The 20,827-nt window shown below is 37.7% G+C and overlaps 1 protein-coding gene across 2 annotated transcripts in view; it reads left to right on the top strand.

The window, feature by feature from the left end:
- ASCC3 (activating signal cointegrator 1 complex subunit 3) overlaps positions 1-20,827 on the top strand; it is a 341,661-nt gene that overhangs the window by 301,524 nt on the left and 19,310 nt on the right. For both annotated transcript variants that reach the window (XR_824792.1, XM_010834747.1), the window contains exon 37: positions 7,026-7,250. Coding sequence is in view for 1 of the 2 variants with exons in the window: in XM_010834747.1 (XP_010833049.1) it covers positions 7,026-7,250 (225 nt within the window). In the remaining variant the exon portion in view is untranslated. The remainder of the gene's footprint in view (positions 1-7,025; positions 7,251-20,827) is intronic.

The following is a 20,827-nucleotide window of genomic DNA, read 5'->3' as shown; positions in this document are numbered from 1 at the left end:
GCCCCAAAATTCTGGAGTGGGTAACCTATCCCTTCTCCAGTGGACCTTCCCGACCCAGGAATTGAACCAGGATCTCCTGCAATGCAGGCGGATTCATCACTAGCTGAGCAACCAGGGAAGCCCACAGCTACAAAGTTGGCTTTGCAACCCCGTGGACTGTAGCCCACCAGACTTCTTTGACCATGGGATTTCCCAAACAAGAGTGAGTTGCCGTTCCCTCCTCCAGGGGATCTTCCTGACCCAGGGAACCTGCGTCAAACCTGCGTCTCCTACATTGGCAGGCAGTTTCTTTACCACTGAGCTACTGGGGAAGCCCTAGTAATTAAAAGAATAATATTAAGTAATCAAATCCGTGCAAGTATTCTTAAGTGTTTTCCTGTAGTAAGAGGCTGTGCCCCTCTTTTTGAACTCAAGTTTGAACCTTATCCTATCACTTTCCCTTTTTTACCTTAAAAAATTTTTCTTTTTACTGTCTTTCAGCTCAGTCATAACCTCCTCAAAGATACATTCCCTCTGACCTACAGTTATTATTTGTACCCCTCCCTTACTTGTCCAGTTGTCATTTTACATTTATTCATGGGCAATTTTGATTAAGGTTTAGCTCCCCCATTTAACTATGAAGCTTAATGAGAGTAGGGGATCAATCATGTCTTTTTTTTTTCCCACCATTTGGTACCCAGCAATAATATATGCTAAATAAATATTTGGTAAACAAATGACTAAGACATTGTGCATTGTGTTTATTAAAGTATTTTTAATTTTTATTATTAAAGTGTATAGATTTTGCAAAGAAATTAAGGACCCCTTAATTAACAAAGGAACTCTTCGATTGCTTTTATGCACCAAGAAAAGCCATCACTGAATTAAATTTTTCAGTAAGATCACTGTCTGAGTAATCTACATTAAAGATTTGATTGCTCCCCTAATCAACCTAGAAAGATCTCTCCACTGCAGAGCATTTTTTCCAACCTAAAATGTACTCAGCTGTTAGCAGACTCATCTGATACTGATACTGCTGGCAGTGAGCAAATTCACAGTCCTGGTGAAGCAGGAGATTACAGCAATAAATCGGGGTAATTCAAGCAGAATTGGCATGATTTGGAGAACAGTGGAGTCACATCTTACTTTAGATTCTAAAGTAAGCAAATACATTAAGAAGCACTAATGATAAAAGTTTACTGAAAATAACCCTAAAAGTAGAATAAGCATAATTTTGAGTAGTCAGTCTTGCTCAGATATGCTAATTCTCAGTGACTTCGACACCACTGGTTTTCCCTCTAGTATTAGAGCAGATCATTGTTTCTTTAGCACCAAATGAAGTAGTTGCTTGCATTTGGAAGTCAAGCTTTATGAAAAAATGTGCATCTTTGGATACTAGAATCATACGTCACACTCTCAGAAGTATTTGCGAACTAAGACTGGGAAATGCCTAGTTTATATTGTTGCCTGCTAATCAATCAATTGATATCTAATCTATCTGTTTCTCTCCCTTTCTCTCTCTCTGTCTCTCTCCCTCTCTCTCTCACACACACAGAGTGTGGGGAAGAGGGGTGTGTAATGTATATAATAAAATGTGAACAAGATTGTACAGAAGGAAGTAGATTACTTAGATAATACCATTAATTAGTGCTTTTAGCCAAATCCTTACTTTCATGTAATTTATAAGTCTAAACCTGTTTCCTACATATCTGAAACCTGGAGGACCAATATAGTTGTCAGTATTAAAATAGTTATTCAATTTTCTTTTGGTAAAAGATCAGTTGTTGTTGTTCAGCCGCTCAGTCATGTCTGACTCTGTGACCCCATGGACTGCAGCATGGCAGGCTTCCCTGTCCTTCACCATCTCCCAGAGCTTGCTTAAACTCATGTCCATTGAGTCGGTGATGCCAGTGAATCAGAGGTGGTTGTATTTTTTGAACAGTATGAAGAAATCTAAATATAAATAAATTTTAAATTGTGAAACAGATTTAAAGCTGATTTCTTCTCCTTCCACCTCCACCCAACTATCTGGATTGTAGTCCTTTCTTTAAGTGTATTTTGCACGCTTAACAGAAAGCTCCTGCTCACTGAGTGTTCCCAGCCTGTCTGTTATTAATAGCATCATCATTCTCCTCATCCCTGGGGCTCAAACCATAGACCCCTCCTTATCTGTTTTTATGGATCTGCTCGTATTATTTTCTGCGCCTGGAATGCAAGGAATCTCTCTCCCTCTCTCCTCTTCTGCAAATTATTCTAAGCCTCGAACAAACACTATCTCTTTTAGGAAACTTTCCAACACATCCAATTCACTTCAGCCCTCTTCTCTGAATAGCAGTACTTTATTCTGCACTTAAAATAATTATTTATATAAATTGTTTTCACTGATATCACTTCATTTTTTTTGAAATAAAAGGTCATGTTTTAGATTTCTGAACCATCTTCTTCCTTATCTGCTGTTGCATTTTCCTTAAGCCATTTGGCAAGGCTGAGATGGACAGGCATTGATGGGAATTTGAATAGAGCCCAGATACTAAGTTGAGATATGTCAGTCATCAGGTGTCAATGTATCAGCCCTGAAATTCACCTAAAATCAAAAAGAATAGCCTTGCCATGTATAACTGGTCCTTCTTTGGCAGATGACTTCAGAGAGAATAGGAAAGAGTTGAAATGACATATAAAAAGAAATCCAAGATGACTCATAGAGGCAAAACATTATTAACTGCTAACATGTCAGTATATACTTCTTACATAAAGCAGCACAAACTGGTGAAGACAATGTTCAAAATAGTGTAAAGCAGCTGTGATATTTTTGACTTAAAAAACAAAGTAAGACAAGAGACATAATTCATGAGAAAATGTCATGATTATTTTAATATTTCTATTAAATATCCTGGTTCCAGGAACACTATTCACGTCTCTGTTCATCTAGGTACCATCTGCTCGTCTTCGGTATCAGCCTATTTGCCTTTTCCTTCAAGAAACCTTTATGACCGTCCTAACTTGGTCAGATATCTTTGCTAAATTCTCATGCCCTTTTACATATTTCTTCTTCATGGAATTTATCATCATATCACAGTTGCATTTATGTGGCTGAATAGTGTCTGTCTCCGTCATAAGGTGGATATTCAACAAATATTTGTTACTGTTTTCTATTGTTGCCCTTGTTGTATGTCCCTGTTTTTGCCTTTTGTTGTCTTATTTGAGCATTTTATATGATTTCATTTTCTACTCTCTTAGCATATCAGTTATATATATATCTTGCCTGGAAAATCCCATGGACGAAGGAGCCTGGTAGGCTGCAATCCACGGAGTCGCTAAGAGTTAGACACGACTGAGCGACTTCACTTTCACTTTTCACTTTCATGCATTGGAGAAGGAAATGGCAACCCACTCCAGTGATGTTGCCTGGAGAATCCCAGGGACTGGGGAGCCTGGTGGGCTGCCGTCTGTGGGGTTGCACAGAGTCAGACACGACTGAAGCGACTTAGCATATATATATATATAGTGGAGGGGGTGGGTTTGGCTTTTTTTAGTGGTTACCCTTGAGTTTACAATGTACATTTACAAATAATTGAATTCCACTTTCAAGTAGCAGTATACACTAGCGGGTAATGTAAATATAATAGCAAAGTAGTCATAATTCCTTCCATTTCTTGTTTCATTGCTGCTGTTCATGTCACTTATATACAAGTCATATACATAAGCATAAGACATGCATAAGCATACATGATTGAATACATTGTTATTATTTTGAACTAAGTGTTGTCTGTTGGATCAGTGTTCTTTTCTTTATACAATGCCAAATTTTGGACCTATATTATTTTCTTCCTCTGCAGAGAACTTATATTTCTTGCAAGGCCATTCTACCAGTCTGTTGCCAGCAAATTAATTCAGTATTTATTTGTCTGAGAAAGTTGTATTTCTCTATCCCTTTTGAGGGATAATTTCACAGGGTATAGAACCTCTAGGTTGGTGGAATTTTTTTCTCAACACTTTAAATATTTCATGCCACTCTCCTCTTGTTTGCATGGTTTCTGAGGTGAGTAATTCAGAAGTAACATTTACCTTTGTTCCTTTATAGGTAACATGATTTTTTTTTTCCCCCTGTCTGACATTAATGGGTAGGGGGAAGGATTTTCGATCATTATTGTTTCAGCTGTTTCTTCTCTTACTTTCTCTCCTCCTTCTGGTATTCCCATTATATATATGTTACATCTTTTGTCATTGTCCCACAGTCCTTGGATATCATCTTGTGTCTCTTTCAGTCTTTGTTCTCTTTGCTTTTCAGTTTTCAGAGATAAGATTGTTATATCCTCTAGCTCAAAAATTCTTTGCTCAGCCATGTCCAGTCTACCAATAAATTCACCAAAAGCATTCTTCATTTCTCTTAGTGTTTTTGTCTTTAGCTTTTCTCTTTGGCTCTTTTCTAGGATTTCCATCTCTCCACTTCTATTGTTCATCTATTCTTGTGTGCTTAGTCACATCCAACTCTTTGCAGCCCCATGGACTATAGCCTGCCAGGCTCCTCTGTCCATGGGATTTCCCAGGCAAGAATACTAGAGTGGGTTTCCTTCTCCAGGGGATCTTCCTGACCCAGGGATCAAACCCACATCTCCTGCATTGCAGGCAGGCTCTTTACCACTGAGCCACCAGGGAAGCCCTTATCTTTTTTTACAGGCTGTCTATTTTATCTGTCGGACCTCTTAGCATATAAATCATTATAAATCATTGTTGTTGTTGTTGTTAAGTTGCTTCAGTCATGTCTGACTCTGTGCGATCCCATAGACGGCAGGCCACCAGGCTCCCCCGTCCCTGGGATTCTCCAGGCAAGAACACCGGAGTGGGTTGCCATTTCCTTCTCCAATGCATGAAAGTGAAAAGTGAAAGTGAAGTCACTCAGACGTGTCGGAATCTTTGCGACCCCATGGACTGCAGCCTACCAGGCTCCTCTGTCCATGGGATTTTCCAGGCACGAGTACTGGAGTGGGGTGCCATCTCCTTCTCCAGTTATATATCATAGTTGTTTTAAATTCCTGCTCTTATAATTCTAACATCCCTGCCATGTCTGGTTCTGATGATGGCTCTATTTCTTCAAACTGTGTTTTTAGCCTTTTGGTATACCTTTTTTCTTGATAGCTGGACATAGTGTATTGGGTAAAAAAAGCTGCAGTAAATAGGCCTTTTGTAATGCAGTGAGGTGGGGCACAGAGGTGTAGGGGGAATATCCTCTGGTCCAGGGATCAGGCCCCATATTTTTGTGACTCTGTGAATTTCACATCTGTTTCTCAGTGTTTTTCTACCTTCCCACCTTTGGTGGGATAAGATGGCTAGCTTGGGCTAAAGTGGGATATTCCATTCTTCCATGTGCAAAGCTGGAACTGGTTACAGTTGGGTATTTCCCTTATCCAGGTCAGATAGGTTTTGATAATATCCCAGCGGGTTAGGCTCCAGTTAACTAGTTCTCCTGAGAGCTGGCCTTGCTAAGAAGGACAGAGTGCTATGGTGTATTTCAGAATGGTTCTTTTCCCCTCCCCCTGCCAGAAGTCCAAGGGGATTTTTCTCTGGTATTGACTATAGGAATCTGGCTGGGCTCCTGAAGGTAAATCTCATAGTATTGTGAGGCCCCTACAACTTAGTCCCCATGGAGCTTTTAGCTCTTGGAGTTGCCCACACTGAATCTCCCATAATTCATCAGTTACAGTTCAGGTTTTCTTACCTTCACATATTCCTGTGACATTTTCTGCCTATGAGTCTCTGCTCCTCTTAGCCATGACTCCCTGCATTTTCCAGCCTTGGGGGCAGCAGTTTGTCCTGTGTCCTCCCTTCTCATATGGATCCAAGACCATATGTTGTTGGTTTTTTCAACCTCTTCTGCTCTTTTTTTTTAATTGATATATAATTGATATATAGTGTTGTGTTAGTTTCTGCTGTATAGCAAAATGTCAGCCTGTTCAGCTTTTTACTTGTTACAATGGAGTGATGGCTTCTATGCTCCTTGCATGTGGAACTGGAAACCGCCAAATGTGAACAATTTTATTTTAACCTAATCTATCATAGTTAAGTCTTAAGTTAATGATCCTGGTCTTCACCATTTTCTTACCTCACCAATCCTATCCTCATCCACCTTTCTCCCAGCCCTGCCTATTTCTTCCACTCATCCTAAGTCCCCAAACTGACTATCCCTTTAATACTCTGTACTTACCATATCATAGCATTAATTTCCACTTTGTAGGACTTGTTTTTTCCTGATGAACTCTCAGTTGCTGATTTACTGCCGTGGGCCCACTGTCAAGCATGATGTTTGATGCTCACTACAACCCACTCCAGTACTCTTGCCTGGAAAATCCCGTGGATGGAGGAGCCTGGTAGGCTGCAGTCCATGGGGTCGCTAGGAGTCGCACACGACTGAGCAACTTCCCTTTCACTTTTCACTTTCATGCACTGGAGAGAAGGAAATGGCAACCCACTCCAATGTTCTTGCTTGGAGAATCCCAGGGATGGTGGAGCCTGGTGGGCTGCCGTCTATGGGGTCGCACAGAGTTGGACACGACTGAAGTGACACAGCAGCAGCAGAATCTGTATTACTTTTGTTGACTGTATAAATAAGATCATACATGAGTTTCAGATATATTATAAATTACTAGCTTTTGCTTAATATTAATAGAGTGTGTGTGTTAGTTACTCAGTCATGTCCAAGTCTTTGTGACCCCATGGACTGTACAGCCCGCCAGGCTCTTCTGTCCATGGGATTTTCCAGGCAAGGATACTGGAATGGGTTGCCATTTCTTTCTCCAGGGGATCTTCCCGACCCAGGGATCGAACCCAGGTCACCTGCATTGCAGTCAGATGCTTTACCGTCTGAGCTACTAAGGAAGCCTGAATATTAGTAGTAGTATTGAACAAAGCAGAATTTTAAAGGATATGGTTATCTTAAAGGTTTTTCTAAAGCATTATTTTAAATGTTAGTAGTTAAAGCTAAGTACAGTAACTATTATACTTTTGATCCAGTACATTATGTATCTCTGTGAATTTGTATGTTTTTTCAGGATGCAGAAGAATATACCGATTTGCCAGTAAGACACAATGAAGATCATATGAATAGTGAACTGGCAAAATGTCTTCCCTTGGAATCGAATCCTCATTCATTTGACAGCCCTCACACCAAAGCACATCTCCTACTGCAGGCACATCTCAGCCGAACCATGCTGCCCTGCCCAGATTATGACACTGATACCAAGACAGTGTTGGACCAAGCTCTCCGAGTATGCCAGGTATGAAAGTCCTTTCTAATTATCTACATTTTCTCCAGTTCTTTCTGGGTTTTTTCTTTTTTTTTCCCCTGTTGTAGAAGAAAATATGCTTGCGTTTAAACACTTTTATTGTAGCATTATTGAGAAAAACCTAGTGAATCAAATCAGGAATTTTTGAAGGAAAAGAAAATGTAAATGCAATAAGGTGACAGTTTCAGCCATCCATTCCATCGAAATTTATTGAAGGTAAACTGAGTACCAGGTATTTTTCTAGGTTCTGAGCATACAGCAGTGAACAGGACAGAAGAGACCCTGCTGTAATGGGCTTTCACTGGAGACGTAAAAGACAGACAATTAAAAATATAAGTCAAGTGGCAATCACTGCTATGTTAAAATAGTAATAAAGTATAATAAAGGAAATATGGAGTAAGATGGAGGGTGCCATTTTGCCTATGAAGTCATTTAAGAAAGAAAGGGAAGGGGGTGAGCCATGGGTTATCTACTCAGAATAGATTCTAAACACTAAGAAGACCTAGTGCCAGAATTCAAGTATATTCAAGAAAAATGAAGAAGGCCATTGTGAAAAAGTTGAAAAGGAGTGGTTTGAAATGAGATCCGAGAGGGTGGGAATGGACACTATAGAGAAAATGGGGTCAGGTCATGTAGGGAGTTTGTAAACCATCGTAGGGATTTTGGTTTTACTCTGAATGAGAGAGAAGCTGTAGAGTCGTGGTTCACTAATGGTTATGGTGGTTGTATTGATATCTATGAATATTTGCCATATTAATTCAAACATAAATTCTCAAATATTACGTCATTTGAAAATAACAGTTGTAAGCCCATGATATGTTAATGATTTTTCATAAGAAATAGCTATTTTTGAAAACAATGAGAAGTGTAATAGTGTTTTACATTTTTGCAAATATCTTTCATATCTCATTTACCAGAAGTCAACTCAATTCATTTATCATCTTTTACAAGCAGTCTGTTACAATATGATATTTTAATTGAAGTATCTGGAGGAAATCCAGCCTCAGACAGATATGTAGTTTAAAGAAGAGAGTATTTGTATAGCCTTTTCAGAAAAGTGTAGATATTCTCTGATACTGTACAAAACCTTGACATGTGATATTCCTTAGTTAGTTGCCATGCAGAATCTGAAATCGTTATCTATGAACTTTACAGCTTAAATCAAGCTATAAGGCTAGGCAAGAAATGATGGTGGCTGGACCAAGTTGGTGTGGGAAAGACTGGTGAAAAGTAGTTGGATCCTGTATATTTTTTAAGGAGAATCTGTTAATGAATTGAACAAGGGTTTTTAGGCAAAGCATGAAGCCAAAGATGATTCCAGAGCTTTTCCCCAGCGCCACTAGAAGGCTGGAGTTGCCATTTCCTGGGAGATAACTGTGAGAAGAGCAGGGTGGGAGATGCACACTTGAAGGATTGAGCTTATAAGAGACTTTGATTTTCTACTTTATGCCTTTTGGGACATTTCTATAGCAAAAACAAGTTTTAAGGTTTTCAAGAGACTTATGCTGTTTTTAGGACTTCTCTGGTGGCTCAGATGGTGAAGAATCTGCCTGTCTGAAATGCAGGAAAATTAGGTTTGATCCCTGGGTTGGGAAGATCTCCTGGAGAAGGGAATGGCAACCCACTCCAGTATTCTTGGGGCTATCCTAGTGATTCATCAGATGGTTAAGAATCTGCCTACAATGGGGGAGAACTGGGTTCTATCCCTGAGTCCAGAAGATCCCCTAGAGAAGGGAACAGCTACCCACTCCAGTATTCTCGCCTGGAGAATTCCATGGAAAGAGAAGCCTGGTGGGCTACAGTCAGTCCATGAGATTGCAAAGAGTCATACACAACTGAGCAAGTAACACTTTGACTTTCACATGGTGTTTTTAAAGGTGGAGTAAATGAATCTGAAGATGTATGTATGAGTGAGTGAAGTCGCTCAGTTGTATCTGACTCTTTGCCACCCCATGGACTGTAGCCTACCATGCTCCTCCATCCATGGGATTTTCCAGGCAAGAATACTGGAGTGGGTTGCCATTTCCTTCTCCAGAGGATTTTCCCAATTCACGGATCAAACCCAGGTTTCCCACATTGTAGGCAGACGCTTTACCATCTGAGCCACCAGGGAAGTCCTAGATTTATGTATAGCCATTTACAAAATTAAAGACTTAAAAGATAACCTAGGCATCTTTCAGGTTATAGAACACTGCAGAATATTACGGTTCCTCTTATTAATTCTGTATCTGTCTAGAATATCTACATAAATATGTGAATATATGTATCTAATGACAGAAGATCCAGAATAGTATCTACCAAAAGATTAACAGTAGCCATCTCTGTCACAGCATTTGAGGTAATTTTTAATTTATTTTCTATGCTCTTTTAAAATGTTTGTATGTTTTCAAATGAGCTTTTAACAATTTTATTATTGGGAGAAAAAAAACTTAATCTTATTATTTAAAAGAATAGAGCTGTTTCATATAATATTCACAAACTATCAGGAATTAGAAGGGATATAAGGCTATAATACACAAGTAAATTTTTTAACCATTTTTTTGTAGCTAACATATGGTTTATCTCTCTAGGAAGATGATTTGCCACTCTTTATTAGTCACACTTTATCAATGAAGGTTAAAGCTCCTAAAGTTTTAGCTGTGGCCACCAATACTCATTTGTGTTTCCTGTAGCCATTTTTTCTCCTCCTCAAAGGCTGACCTATTAATGAACTCAGGGTCAGGAAGGGTTGGAGAGACATTACAGGAGAAATTAAATTTTTGTACTTATACTTACAGGTGTACGTATTTACATCATATATAAAAGTTATAATATATATCAACTCATTCATAGTTTCTTTTTCATCACTCAGTCAATAATGATTCAAAAGCTGTAAATAATAGAAATTAGTGATTTTACAAGGAGTCTATTTCTAAATTTACTCTAAGGAAAAGATTCAGTCAGGTACTTTTAACCTCTACTTAAATATTCTTATATACTATTTCTTGGATATTTATACTTCTTAAAAATTTTTTGCTCCATCTAAACAACATCTAAAGAGAACTAGGTCTTAACTATAAAAGTAATACATGTCACTGTAGAAAATTTGGAAAAGCAATGTATTAAATTTAAAGTCATTCATGGTAGTTATATCTTTACCCCTGTGAATATGAGACTCTTTTTGGTTGATGAATTAAAAATTTTTTAATTCAAAAAATGTTTTTTAATTTTTTTTCATTTTGAAGTAACTTCAGACATTAAAAGTTTGTAAAACATAGTACAATAAAATTCCCATGTGTCTTGCACTGGGCTTCCCCTAATGTTAGCATCTTGCCTCAGTGCTGATCCTGGTAACTAATCTACAGACCTCATTCCAATTCTGTCCATTTGGATTTTATCCCACTAATACCTTTCTCTGTTCCAGGATCCAGTCCAGGATCCCACAGAGCACTCAGTTGTCACGTCCCCTTCAGTCTCCTTGACGTTCAGGACATTGGCACGTGTGAGGGGCACTGGCCAGGTGTCTTACAGAGCTGTCCCTCAGTTTGGGCTTGCCTGATATTGCCTCATAATCACATTGAAGTTACATACTACTGGCTAAGAATGCCATAGAAGTGATGTTTTGTCCTCTTGGTATATCATATCAAGAGGCTTGTGACATGGATGTGTTATTACCAGAGATATTGACTTTGTACACTTGAGGTAGCATCTGCCAGGCTTCTCCACTGTAAAGTTACTTTTTTTTTTCCTTTTGTAACTAATATGTTGTGGTAAGAAACTTTGAGATTATGCAGTTATCCTGTTTCTCATCAAATTTTCCTACATTATTTTCATCATTCATTGGAGGCTGTCTCCTGAAACAGTTACTACTGTGATCTTTTTCTGTCATTCCCAGAATTTCCATTCTCCTCCATTTATTTATTTACTTTACATATTTATATAAGTATAGGCTCACAAGTAGTTAGAGAGTGATTTTAGAGATGCTCATTGACGTCATTGCTACCTGGGTGTTGTTACCTCTAAGCCTCCTCAGTGGGTAAAGCTAGGAAATGTAAGTATGTATACATAGACATCTGTATCTGTTTGTTTATCTACGTGTGTGTGTGTGCATGTTTGGATGTGTAGAAAACATTTGTATTCATAAAACCATGAGTTCATTCCAATACCTCCAATTCCAGTTTAATACCAAGAGTTCATTTTAGTCTTTCCCTTTTAAAAAATTGTAATTCTTTTCTTTACCCATGAGAAACTTGGCTCTCACTAGTCAAAATTTGTGTACTTAATTCCTCCATCCTAGCCTACTCCTGATATAGCTTTAGAATGACTAAACCCTTCAGTTCAGTTCACTTCAGTTGCTCAGTCGTGTCCGACTCTTTGCGACCCCATGAATTGCAGCACACCAGGCCTCCCTGTGCATCACCAACTCCCGGAGTTCACTCAGACTCATGTCCATCGAGTCGGTGATGCCATCCAGCCATCTCATCCTCTGTCGTCCCCTTTTCCTCCTGCCCCCAATCCCTCCCAGCATCAGAGTCTTTTCCAATGAGTCAACTATTAGCATGAGGTGGCCAGAGTACTGGAGTTTCAGCTTCAGCATCCCTTACTCCTGCCAAAAAACAAGTTTACTAACTAGAGTAAATAGCTGTGTATAGTTCTTTTTTGGTCTTTGGAGGCTCAGAGGCTCTCTTTTTCTTTGTGCGTTTACTCTCTTTCTTCCTTTGCAAATTTTTATTATGTTATTTTCTAACCTTTAAAAAGGTAGTTTACAACGTCAAGTATTCTTCTCAAGTATAATTTCTAATGGCCACATTATATTTTTTCATAAGAAGGTCACAGTTTGTTTAATTAATTCCCATTGTTGGGCATTATGTGTGCAATTTTCCGTTAGTATAAATTACAAGCATTAGTTATGTTTATGGGCTTTCCTTGTAGCTCAGCTGGTAAAGAATCTGCCTACAGTGTGGGAGACCTGGGTTTGATCCCTGGGTTGGAAAGATCCCCTGGAAAAGGGAAAGGCTACCCACTCCAGTATTCTGGCCTAGAGAATTCCAAGGACTGTATAGTCCATGGAGTCACAAAGAGTCAGACATGACTGAGCGACTTTCACTTACATTTAGTTATGTTTATAAATGTAGATTTGGCTTTTTGGAAGCCACCTAAAATGAAAATTAATTGTAAAGAAATGGCAACCAGCTTCATATACTAAATCCTCTCATTCCTACAATTTTTTTGTAAGAGTATGATAAAAGTAAACAAGCCAGGAAGAGGAAATATTAGGGTTGCTAATGGAAAATTTGAGGGTAAGTCATGACTTGATAATTTTCCATGACAGAGTGACAGTTTTCATTATTGTATACTATTGTCCTCATTTGCTACATTGATACCATTGGCCTGGAAAGCATTGATTCAGGCAGTTTTCCAACCTGAAGCCCTGGTGGCTGATTGAAAATTATACTGCCCTCATGGGACATCAGCATGACCTTGTGTTCTGAGTATGGGACTTGGTACCACCATCTTACTATAAATTCAGCTCTGTTCCTGTTTTGGTATAAAGGCCTTAGGCAAGTCACTGAATTCCTGCTGTCTAAATAAAAAATAAAATCTTACGAAAGTGGGACATTAGTTAATATTTATAAAATGAACAATGATTTGAGGACTCAAGGAACTAAGTCTGTCTTAGTCTTCTCATTCTTAGTAGTACTTTTACTTCCTTGCTTTTTCATAGTCAATTAACTCTAAATTCTGTTATTCCCTTTAATTTATAGAAATATACCTTTTACATGAGCTATCATTTAGGTTATGAAAACTGTAGTCTTAACTACCGTGTCCTGGGGAATCTTTTACAAAGAAAGACATAGTTGTTATAGTCATGTTCGCTCTGGCTTGAAGTCAGAACCCACAATACAACCTGCCTTTGCTTCTTGTACCCATTTGAAATTATGTATCAAGGTCATTTTTTGGTTTAAGGTGGTTTTGTCATGGTTCCTTTTAATATTTTACTGTTAATAGCATTTCAGTAATAACATCCTATTTGTGAACATTGAAATTTGAATTTCATATGATTTTCACATGTGAAGAAATACTATCCTTTAGATTTCCCTCAACCATTTAAAAATGTAAAAAACCATTCTTAGTTTTGGGGTTTTAAAAAACAGGCAGTGGGCTGGATTTGGTCCCTGGGTGTAATTTCTTTGTTTTTTTTCATTCTGGGCTACAATAAAGGTTCTTTTGACTTTCCTCTTTAAAAAAAAAAAAAAAATTTTTCATCCCACTCAACAAAAATGAGTAAAACTTTATGTACATATCTCAATTTTTAAACCTGCTTAAAATATGCTAGTTTATAAATTGAGCAATTATAAAATTATTCTTGCCAGTAGTCTTTGAGATCCTCTCCTTGATTACATTAACTCTAAAATATATTTATAAAATGTAGTAAATGATGTGACATACTTTGTGTGCCACATATACCCAGGAAAAACTTAATGTTAGCTTTTATAGGAAAATTAAATATCAAAAATTAAAGTGACCTGCCTAAATTTTTCAGAGTTGATGACCAAGTCAGAACTGTTGAAAGGTTTCAGGTGTCTTGATTAACGCCATACTGTTTTTGTTTGTTTTTTCTTTTATCAAGGGAAAAAAGAAACTGGTTTTCAAATAAGTTAAATAATTTAGCTAAAAGGTGATCTGTTGAGGCAGTCCATGCTGAAACCAAATGGAGATACCAGGACTTTAAATCCTGCTCTAATAGCTGTGATCTTTTCTAAGAAGTGCCATAAGTCTTCACATTAAAATCATCTTCATTTCAATGAAAAGTAATTAAATACAATACTGAGCCAAATAGTATCAGAGTACATGATTTATCATAGCCACTCCCACTACCTCTTGTATAGTATTTATAGCAAAACTTACCAGTAATTGGACACTTTCAGATGTTTAAGGGAAAAAGGGAAAGCCTGGCTCGAGGAGCTAAGTGAGCTGAGGACCAAAATGTGTGATTCAGAGTGTAATTGTGCCATCAGTTTGCTGGGTGAATGTGGAAAAGTTGCTTTCAGATAAAGAGAGGCCAAATTTACCCTTCAGCCAATGCTATCTACCCTGCAGCTTAAGTTTAATAGATCAAAATATCTGTGTGCATTTTAAGATTTATTTTAAAGGACTTTAGCAATAATGGGCTTCCCTGATAGCTCAGTTGGTAAAAGAATCCACGTGCAATGCAGGAGACCCCGGTTTGCTTCCTGGGTCGGGAAGATCTGCTGGAGAAGGGATAGGCGACCCACTCCAGTATTCTTGGGCTTCCCTTGTGGCTCAGCTGGTAAAGAATCCACCTGCAATGCGGGAGACCTGGGTTCAATCCCTGGGTTGGGAAGATCCCCTGGAGAAGGGAAAGACTACCCACTCCACTATTCTGGCCTGGAGAATTCCATGGACTGTGTAGTCCATGAGGTCGCAAAGACCTGGACGTGACTGAGCGACTTTCACTCACTTTAGCAATGATACTCTTAACCACTACAAGATACATCTCATGAAAGGAGAACACACACACACAAGCAGAAATATGACAGTGTAGATTGATTAGAAAGATCTCTGGAAACCTATACTTCCAAATTGAAATTGGAATTAATGTGTTAAATACTAAGTTCAACCAGAATATTTGGAGAACTGCATATTATCCCTGCACCCCCACACCAAAAAATTGCTATTTAATGATGGTCCCTAAGGCAGGCTATCATTAACAGTGTTGCTGGTGAATGCTTGTTGAGAATTTTCTTTGTAGCAGGCTCTGTTCTACTTTGATTGCATAGACTTATTTGCTGTAATAGTCCAATGAAATAATACATTATCTTCATTTTACAGATTAAGACTAAATAACCTTCCCAAGATCATATTAGAAAAACAGTTTTCAGCATAGGTTATCTATATAATAAAACTTTATCTTATTGGATTCCCTTTGTCCTATAAAGATAGATCTAAGAATTGTACTCTTGGTCTAGTCTGGATTTATTTTAGATATGAGAACTTCACAGGAATTTCTACTTTTCTTTTTAGACCAAGAATTCCCACTAGAACATGCATAATATTTTTTAACTAATCCATTCTTTTCGGAGTATACTCAAATCTCCTCCCTTTAATTACTCTAGTTCCCTTTCAACAGTCTGCCTATAATTGCTTTAACCAGTTTCTAAGAGGGACTTCTTAATATGACTGATGTTTGTAATTACTTTATTATATTATCTGAAATGTCCAATTGATATACTGTTTGCCAGTCAATATGTTTTTTGTTTCAACAGCTTATGATCCTTCCCAAAGTTTTTATATTTTTCTTGGTTGCCCAATAAATTAGCCATTTGATTCCTCAGGTTCTCCACCAAAAATTACAATAATTGGAAGCAATGAGGGAAAGATCAGGTTGCTGATACAACCACAAGAAGAAAAGGGAATGCCATAATAAAGATACTCCTAGTGATACACACTGTGAAATGACTGTGCTTAGACTGACTATTCTAACACATATACGAGCATTTTATGTTCCTCTTTTCTTCTCTAAGGCTTGCTTTCTCTGCTTAGATGAGCTTCTTGGCTTCTCTCAGGGTAACCACCTCTTCTTCCCTGGAGGCAGCTTTTGTCCATGCACCTGGTTCTTTTTGAAAAAGTTCAAATGTCTAGAAGCAACAGGCAATCTCAGGGATTCCTTGTCCCAAGATACAGAACTACCAATCCCCTTCAGCAGTAACAGACATCTCCTCTTTACTGTTGGAGGAGAGTATAAAGTTCTGTACTCTGTATAACAAGGCACATGTTTTTATAGATTAAATTCATCATGTTCCATTGTACTAATGGAAGTTGGCAAAAAGTAAACCAGGAGACTGGCTTTGAAAATGACTTATTAATAGGTGATTCAGTGCCTGAAAGAAAACATTTAGGGAGCTATGGTCTGATGGGTAAGTTTCCATTGTTTTGTAAATTCTTGCATCTAATTTTTAATATAGGAGCTGTCATTTTACATCTTTTTCTTTAATGCCCAAGCTTTTTTGAACAGGTAAGTTTCCAGCCTTTCTTCTCCTTCACATGAGATAACATGTAACTCATATACCATATACTTTAATACGTTGCATAAACAGAAAAAAGGGGGTAAATGTGTGAATTGGTATGCTTTACTTCTTTTAGAAAACCTTAAATTTGTGAAACTGAACCCCTGAAAGTTTATTAATAGGGCTGTTATTTAGTCCAAACTTCAGAACAGTAAGTTGACTTCTGTAACAATATCTGATAATGTGCATTAAATTTCAAATAACTAGTATCACATTTTTATAACCCACAGCTATTCTGAAAACAGATTGCGTCTTCAATCTCTTTTAACTGGTAAACTTAAGATGTGAATGTATGCATCATTAGAGTCAGAATAGAAAAGAATAGGATAAGGGAAGCAAAAGAAGATACAATGATATGAATATTTTTATTGACCTGAATATTTTAACTGAGAGATATTAGAACTATAGCTGGGTCTATTTTCCCATTAACAAATGATCCCCATTTGTAGTAGATTAAAAAGCTAGACTATTTGATGATACCAGGAGATAAAACTGCCATGAAGCAAGGCTAACGTAACCTTTGAAGTGTATTTACCTATGGATGCACTCAGCACAGGCTCAGTGGGCTGTGAATGTATTGAATGTTTGTGTCAATTAAATGAACAAGTTCTAGAATCAGAGTCAAATATAGTTAGTGGTGAATAGTCCAGTGTTACCGAGCTTAACCAAAGAAGTACTACATCAAATCATTAATCCAAAAGTTGTAAGAAATATTTTGATGTAGCAAATCATAGGTTAACTCTCCTGTATATTCTTCATAGAATCCTTCCTTTCACATTTTTAAATGCTTATGATGATTATTAGATCAAATGAAAAGCTTATCTTTAAGTGGACAGTACAGCACAATAGACTTCAGAAAACTTCTTTAAATCATTTTGAGAAAAAGATAGGTGATGATCAGTAAATAATTTTTAGACTTCCTAAATTGGATTATACATATTTAATAATATATGAAGAGTTAATTTCTGCAACTCAAGTCTTTGAAGGATCCTAAACTGAACTGAACTGAAAATGAAAATTACACTATTAAGTTTTAAATATATCTTTTATACTTTTATGGGTATGTTTCAAGGAATATTAATACTATAAGTGTACATTTGGAGGATTTTGTATCATATCCAAAATATGCTGGAACCTTATCAATAACTATTTATAATGTCACTGACTGTTAAGGTGACTGGGCATAATTCTTGGCACATAACAGATCTCAATATATCATGGGTGAATATAATGAATAAATATTTCACTTTTTCCTCTCTAGTTCTTTCTTAGGAGAGGATTGAAAAGGGAGATTTCTTGTGTGCAGATTCTCACAATGTTTTTCAAATTATCTGCCAAGTCTGAATTGTCTACCAACAAATGTCTGTATGTTGTAAACATTCATGTGACCTTATCAAATTCATAGAGACAGGGAAGTCTAATTCAGGCTGCTTTCCTGGCAAGACTGCCAGGAGCTCATATCTTGCCACAGAAGGCCTGATGAGGTTTTATTAATGGATGTCTATTTCAAAACAAATAATTCTAAATGAACTTAATCCTGAGTGGTTATTCTTTCAAATGCAAAGATCCACACTGTGGTGCAGAATCATCATCCAGCTAGTGCTTATTTTACCCTGTATCAGAGTCACATTCAACAATAGAACACCCGAAGTGAAAGTGTGAGTCACTCAATGGTGTCTGACTGTTTGTGACCCCATGGACTATAGCCTGCCAGGCTCCTCTGTCCATGGAATTCTCCAGGCAAGAATAGTGGAGTGGGTTGCCATTTCCTCCTCCAGGGAATCTTTCTGACCCAGGGATCGAATCTGGATCTCTCCTGCATGGCAGGCAGATTCTTTACCATCTGAGCCACCAGGAAAGCCACACCACCTAAAACAAAGCACCATTCCCCACTGCAGATGCAACACAGAACTAAAGCATTTAGCATTTCCAAAACTAACACAAATGTGTGGATTTTGAGGTGTAAAACACCTTCACTTACTCTTGCGGATTTACAGACAATCTCCCTTCAAGGACTATAATGTAATTTGGAAGGCTATTTCCCCCTGGGTGACTCTACCTGTAAGCTTTTGTATGACAATTTGGTACTGGTTTATTGACGCTAGGATGCTATTATGAAGGATCCTTCTACCCCCAGCTCTTCTTCTCATACCCACATAACAACCCTTTTCCCGGTTGGGGCTGTAGGAAATGAGTAATGCTTAACCCATTTGTGTGATCAATTCACTTAAGCAGCTACTGTGAAATGTTAATCACAACTTTAATTTGTACTGCATTAGCATTTTGATTAACTTGTAGGCTTGCTAGCACACTTGAAGCGCTTTTACTCATAGTTACAGCTCGGAAATGACTTTTTGATTAATTAAGTTTGTTAGACAGCAGCTGAGCTTCCTGAATGCTAACCTTCTGGGGGTAAAAGTTCAGGAGAAAGTTACTGTGAACAACTGTTGCTATTGAAAAAGATTCTTGTACATGTACTTATAGCATTTTAATTATTGACAAAATATTGTATCATTACTTGCAAGTGACCTGAACCTTTAAAGGAGTGTGCCTTTCTGTCTAGAAAGCTTTTTTTCAGGTTTTTCCCATCATTGCAAAACTTCTGGGAGCTCTTGAACTAAATAGTGCATTTTCTAGCAGATGTCTAACAACTAATGTTTTAACAGGCTGCCTAGGCTGAATTACTATAGTGCTTTTTTTTTTTTAATAAACTTCGCATTTTAGAGTAGTTTTAGACTTGAAGAAAAGTTACAAAGACAGTACAGATGTTTCCTGGATACCCCACACTCAGTTTTCCTCTGTAGTTAACACCTTATGTCAACCTTATGTCACAATTAATATTTGTCACGATGTGCCTTTATTGATATATTATTATTAACTAAAGTCCATGCTTATTCAGAATTCTTTAGTTTACTTAATGTCCTTGTCTTGTTCTAGGATTCCATTCAGGACACCTCATTATATTTAGTTGTCATGTCTCCTTAGTCTCCTCTTGGCTGTGAGTTTCTCAGACTTTCATTGCTTTTGATGATATTTCCATAGCAGTTTGCATTTTCTTGATATTCTATAGATAACAGCTTGGTTCCTGAAAAACAATGAAAATGTTATCTTCTCTTTCTGGACTGAATAAGTCTTTTTCTTCAACTCTGACCATGTATTATGTTTATGTCATGTAATTTAAACATAGCAACATTTTCTAGCCATTTGAACCTTGTCATGACCTTGTTTTCATGTGGTTTTTCCCTGCACCGTCACTAAATATGGCGGAGAGATGTGAGGAAAAGGAGAAAATGTCCTTGAAGAGGAGAAAGGTGAAAGGAAGGAAGAATAGAGGTTGTAGGTCGTCAGAATGCTGAGAGGGAGTAGAGAGGCTGAAACCTCTCATTATACTCCATATGCACAGCCCACAGCCACAGCTGACACGCTGAGGACTGAATTTACAGACTCTGTAAACTGAAGTTTAGAACGTTTTTAATGCTGGATCATAGAGCTACATCTTTTTATGCACCTGTTAACATACTTCTTGGTGTACAGTAAATGATAGTTTTTCCTTTTGGTGAGGTGAGTGATTCTATTTCCTTACAATGAAGTTGACTTAATTCAGTTACAATTCTCAGAGTTCCAGTTTTACCCTTGGATTATTTAAATCCAGAATTCAAGCATATTTCAAAATATATTTAACAGCTGTGTATCCAGTTCCAGAAAAAATCTACTTTTGCTTTATTGAATACGCCAAAGCCTTTGACTATGTGCATCACAACAAACTGAAAGATTCTTAAAGAGATGGGAATACCAGACCACCTGACCTGCTTCCTGAGAAATCTGTGTGCAGGTCAAGAAGCGGGGGTTAGAACTGGACATGGAACAACAGACTGGTTCCAAATAGGGAAAGAAGTATGTCAAGGCTGTATATTGTCACCCTGCTTATTTAACTTATATGCAGAGTACATCATGCAAAATGCTGGGCTGGATGAAGCACAAGCTGGAACCAAGATTGCCAGGAAAAATATCAGTCACCTCAGATATGCAGATGATACCACCCTTATGGCAGAAAGCAAAAAAGAACTAAAGAGCCTCTTGATGAAAGTGAAAGAGGAGAGTGAAAAAGTTGGCTTAAAATTCAACATTCAGAAAACTAAGAACATGGCATATAGATGGGGAAACAATGGAAACAGTGAGAGACTTTATTTTGGGGGGCTCCAAAATCACTGTAGATGGTGACTGCAGGCATGAAATTAAAAGATGATTGCTCCTTGGAAGAAAAGCTATAACCAACCTAGACAGCATATTAAAAAGCAGAGATATTACTTTGCCAATGAAGGTCTGTCTGGTCAGAGCTATGGTTTTTCCAGTAGTCTTGGATGGATGTGAGAGTTGGACTACAATGATGCTTTTGAACTGTGGTGTTGGAGAAGACTCCTGAGAGTCCCTTGGACTGCAAGGAGACCCAACCAGTCCATCCTAAAGGAAATCAGTTCTGAATATTCATTATGATGCTGA

Source organism: Bison bison, unplaced genomic scaffold (genome assembly GCF_000754665.1).
Source record: "Bison bison bison isolate TAMUID 2011002044 unplaced genomic scaffold, Bison_UMD1.0 scf7180017864035, whole genome shotgun sequence".
Lineage (NCBI taxonomy): Eukaryota > Metazoa > Chordata > Mammalia > Artiodactyla > Bovidae > Bison > Bison bison.
Note: the sequence above shows the minus strand (reverse complement) of the source record. Positions and strands in the feature narration are given on the sequence as shown.